The sequence below is a fragment of the Geospiza fortis genome, unplaced genomic scaffold (assembly GCF_000277835.1).
Source record: "Geospiza fortis unplaced genomic scaffold, GeoFor_1.0 scaffold186, whole genome shotgun sequence".
Lineage (NCBI taxonomy): Eukaryota > Metazoa > Chordata > Aves > Passeriformes > Thraupidae > Geospiza > Geospiza fortis.
The window spans coordinates 6,212,848-6,216,892 of NW_005054331.1; the positions used below are offsets into that span (position 1 = coordinate 6,212,848).

Sequence of the window (4,045 nt, forward strand, 5' to 3'; positions counted from 1 at the left end):
TGAGGCTTACAAGGTCTACTTTCTCACTTGATTTTAGCATCATTTCAGATATATTATTTCAGTAAAATATCCTTAAGCATTACCTTCAGGGCAAGTAGCTCAGTGTGCAGCTGCAGATTGAGCTCTGTGTGGCAGGAGCCCCAAGCAAGAGCCTGTGAACTGCCCACCCTTTGCAAAACAAAGGGCATGAGGGACGTGGGCACCAGCCAGAGGACTGGACACTCAGAGACATGGCAGGAGGCAAGGACTCAGCTGAAGACCCCAGACTGACTCACACAGACTGCTGAGAGTACAAAAACCCAGGAGTTCCTTTGTTCAGGGTCCCTCCTCAGAAGCACCAGCTCGGGCTCTTATTCTGTTGTTGCACCATGATTAAATCATTTTAAGGATCCAGATGTATGAGACTGCCCTGGGAAACCTCGGGTCAAACCAGTAAGGAAACCTGGTCTGAGTGTGTGAGTGTGGTGAGGGTAAAATGGGGTACCCATTGGTCACTGGAGCTTTGATCCCAGCAGTTAAAATCTCTGGTGGTGCAAGTGTGACTGCCAGAGTGCTCTTGAATGGTCAGACAGGAAAGTTTCCTTAACAATATCTCTGAGTACAATCAATGCAAAGTGTAGACAAACAACTTTTACTAAAAAGTAAAATTAAAGAATGAACACTGTAACACAAAATCATTTCTAAAGTACTGTTACCATTTTGGACTCATAGGTGTACAGCGCCTTAAGCAAAGGGGGCTGAGGTGTGAGCAAGCTCTGAAGAGCCAGATCATCATCTGCCAGGCTATCCACAAGCACCTTCAGGTAGCCACTATTTGAGAGATACAACAGCCACTGCTGCTGCTTGTCTACTGAAACAATGTGATCGAGTAAAGCCAATGCCAGCATCTGGAATGAGGGAAGAAAACCAAACAAACCAAAACACAATTAAACATATAAGATCAATGAGATTTTTAATAAATACCTAGAAATGTGAAATGCTAAGCAGTTTCTTCTAACAGCTTCTTATAAGCAGAATGCATTTCTTCACTACAATTGCAGCCATTTATGTGAAAAATATTTTAAGATTTCTTGACACTAGTACAATATGAGCCAATTACCTTTCTCTACTATTCTTTTAAAAAACATTACAGATATTGTTGACCAATAACTAAGGCCAAATATTTTAATGAAGTATTGCCTCAAGCATGATTACTATTTAAAACTAGTTTTCCTTCTGAGGAAATTCCCAGCTACTGGCTACTATCAGAAATTACTTTGTCATTAAGTCACATCTTCCCAAGATAAGTCCATGACCTAAAAATGCTAACAAGTAACAGGGGTCCCTACCTACATCTACTGCAGCACAGCTTTCTACCCTTATTTTTAAACAATAGGACACATAGCCTCGTTGAGAAAAAAAATTAATATGCATGTATGGCTCTACTTTCAGCAGCCTGAAGGATGAGTGGGAGGACAGAAACATGAAACAGATCCTGTATCTATAGAAATGTTCTAGTTCTACCTCATGAAACTTTCCATCTCTGCACAGATGATGTTCTTTAAAACAAACAGAACAGTAATTTTAAAAGAATAGATTCATTTACCCTGCCTATCTCATGGCCATCACAAGCATCACGACAGACCACCTCCATCAGAGCAGCCCCATAACTCTCAATAGTTGCCATGTTTTCCCGTTGCAATTTACTAAACACATCTTCGGGAGCTGTCAAATGTTCCCACATAGTTTTTTTAGCTGTAAAAAGCAAGTAAAACAAAAAAGAAAACATTCAAAGATAGGCATCTTAGCATTAACTTAGCAACATCCTTCAGCATTCTCTCTACGCCTTGCAACAGAAATGCCCCAAACAATGGTCAAGGGTTTTTAAATGAACTGCAAATGTTGTACAAATCCACCCTTCCTTGAATATCACACAGACCAGTCACAGCAAAAAGTGTTATCCTGTATACATACATGACCCTTGTAAATAGTCTGCTTAAAATAATTCAAATGTTCAGTACTTGTTACATAGATAAACTAATAGGCCTAAAACTGGAAGTGTTCGAGGCCAGGTTGGATAAGGCTTAGAGCAACCTGGTCTGGTGTCGCTGCCCATGGCAGGGGGTTAGAATGAGATAATTTTAAAGGTCCCTTCCAACCCAAACCATCCTAAGATTCTATGAACTTTAACTGGGACCACAGCATTCAGTGTGAGCTAAAGTAACAATGAGACTTAAATGGGAGAGAATTAAACCAAAGTCAGTCACACACCTCAAAGGGGTCATAACAAATTCATAGTTTGTATTTTTTTTTTACTACTGTAGCCCAAAACCCAGGCCAAGAAAAAGTCTGCATGCAGGTAACTAGCACCAAGATTTCTTCACAATTCTTGTCTGAATAATTACTAGAAACACTAACAATTCAAGTATTTTAGCCACTCACAGAGAGAATGTGATATTTACCATAAGCACTCAAGGATAAACAACTCTAGTAGGCTTATTTTTGCTTATTTTTTTGGGAAGGGATGGTGGTGGGGTGTATGTGAGGCTTTTGTGTTTGTTTTCCCCCTAGAAAAGATCCCTAGAGGGATCTTCACAGAAAGGAAGAGAAAGGGTATGAAATTATAAACAAACCTTGGAGTTTGTTTTGAGGTTTTTTGTGTGGTTGGTGTTCTGCGCATTTTTTGCTTTGGAATTTGTTTTTTTTTTTTAATAGGATCGCAATGGTATGAGTGTACATAAAAATGTGAAGGCATAAGCAATTTATTTCAGAGGCTCTTAGAGCAAGATGTTTTCCATCTATTTCCAGAAGACAACTCAGCATGCAGAAACTGTACCTCCAGGGTTTAATAACAACTTTTTTCTGCTCTTTTCCAAATACAGTTGGACCATACCTGCTTCTAAAGTGTCTGGTTCATCTGGTCTCTGGGCAATCTGCAAATAATAAAGCAGTGATCCATAAAGGTGTGTCCTCACTCTCTGGAATCCACCACCTGTTAACAAGAAACATTCACAATTAAAAGCAAACAAATGTAAATTCCATAACACCGTCTTCCACTGGCACTTAAATTAACTTTCCTATGGCAGTGCTGGCAAAAGAAAATAAAACTAGATTCTTTAAGGTGAAGTTCTACTGTTTGCATAAAAGTGTATTTATGAGTAAATTCAGCAAGTTTATGCTGTTCCAAAAGAATGAAAATATTAAATTCTCTTTACAGTCACTTACGTCTTTCTCTTATGTTTGTTGTTCAGATTTTTTTTTTAAGTGTTTGCTATTTTTTTTTTGTTATTAACATTGCTTACATCTATAGTAATGATATATGATCCACCTAACTGACTGTAACAAAAATCTTCACTGCAGTATCTGAAAGCAGCTCAGTCCATCTTTTTATTCTTGGCAGTTGGAATTCACACACACGCCCTGCACAAGTCAACACACCTGTTTTCAAAATGAAATCCAGCAGCTTTTTTAAGATGATGTGGAGGGAGGAGTCACCAACAGAAGCAAAACCCATGGATATGCTCTCAGAGCCAGGTGATGAGGTAAAAGAACCATCCAGCATCAAGACATACTGGGACTGTCCTGCCATGGAGAGTGCAAGTGGCTGTTTCTGCTCCGTTTTCACAGACTGGCTCAAGTGGGCAGTCAGGGTGAACACAGCCCCTGCCACCACTGGCATCAACTCCTGAGCTGCATCATCATCAAGGATCTTAATACAGAAGTAAAAAGACAAAAAAAAGGCAAAAGAGGAAAAAAACGTTTAAAAAACTCATGTCCGATTTCATGAGTTATTAGTTAAATTAGCCTCTCACAACTATTTAATTTATGTATGCATAAGGATTTCATTAACACGACAGTATTTAAAACACATCAAAATCAGTAACGTCAGAAACTTGTTTAGAAACCTGAGTTGAACATATTTTAATTGAGAAGACCATTAGCCTTCTGGATTTTTTACATAAATCACAGGCAGGCTGATAATCAAATCTGGATGGCAGAAAGGGAAGAAATGTGTTGACATTTGAGATGCTTTATAAAAGAAAATATTTAAACCTAAGCTAGGGAA

The 4,045-nt window shown here is 38.8% G+C and overlaps 1 protein-coding gene across 1 annotated transcript in view; it reads right to left on the reverse strand.

The window, feature by feature from the left end:
* The window catches only part of NUP205 (nucleoporin 205), a 42,125-nt gene that overhangs the window by 8,969 nt on the left and 29,111 nt on the right, over window positions 1-4,045 (reverse strand). Inside the window, exons 28-31 of the mRNA XM_014307270.2 lie at window positions 3,418-3,688; window positions 2,873-2,971; window positions 1,586-1,734; window positions 688-887 (exon numbers count right to left, since the gene is read on the reverse strand). Of these exons, the coding sequence (XP_014162745.1) occupies window positions 688-887; window positions 1,586-1,734; window positions 2,873-2,971; window positions 3,418-3,688 (719 nt within the window). The remainder of the gene's footprint in view (window positions 1-687; window positions 888-1,585; window positions 1,735-2,872; window positions 2,972-3,417; window positions 3,689-4,045) is intronic.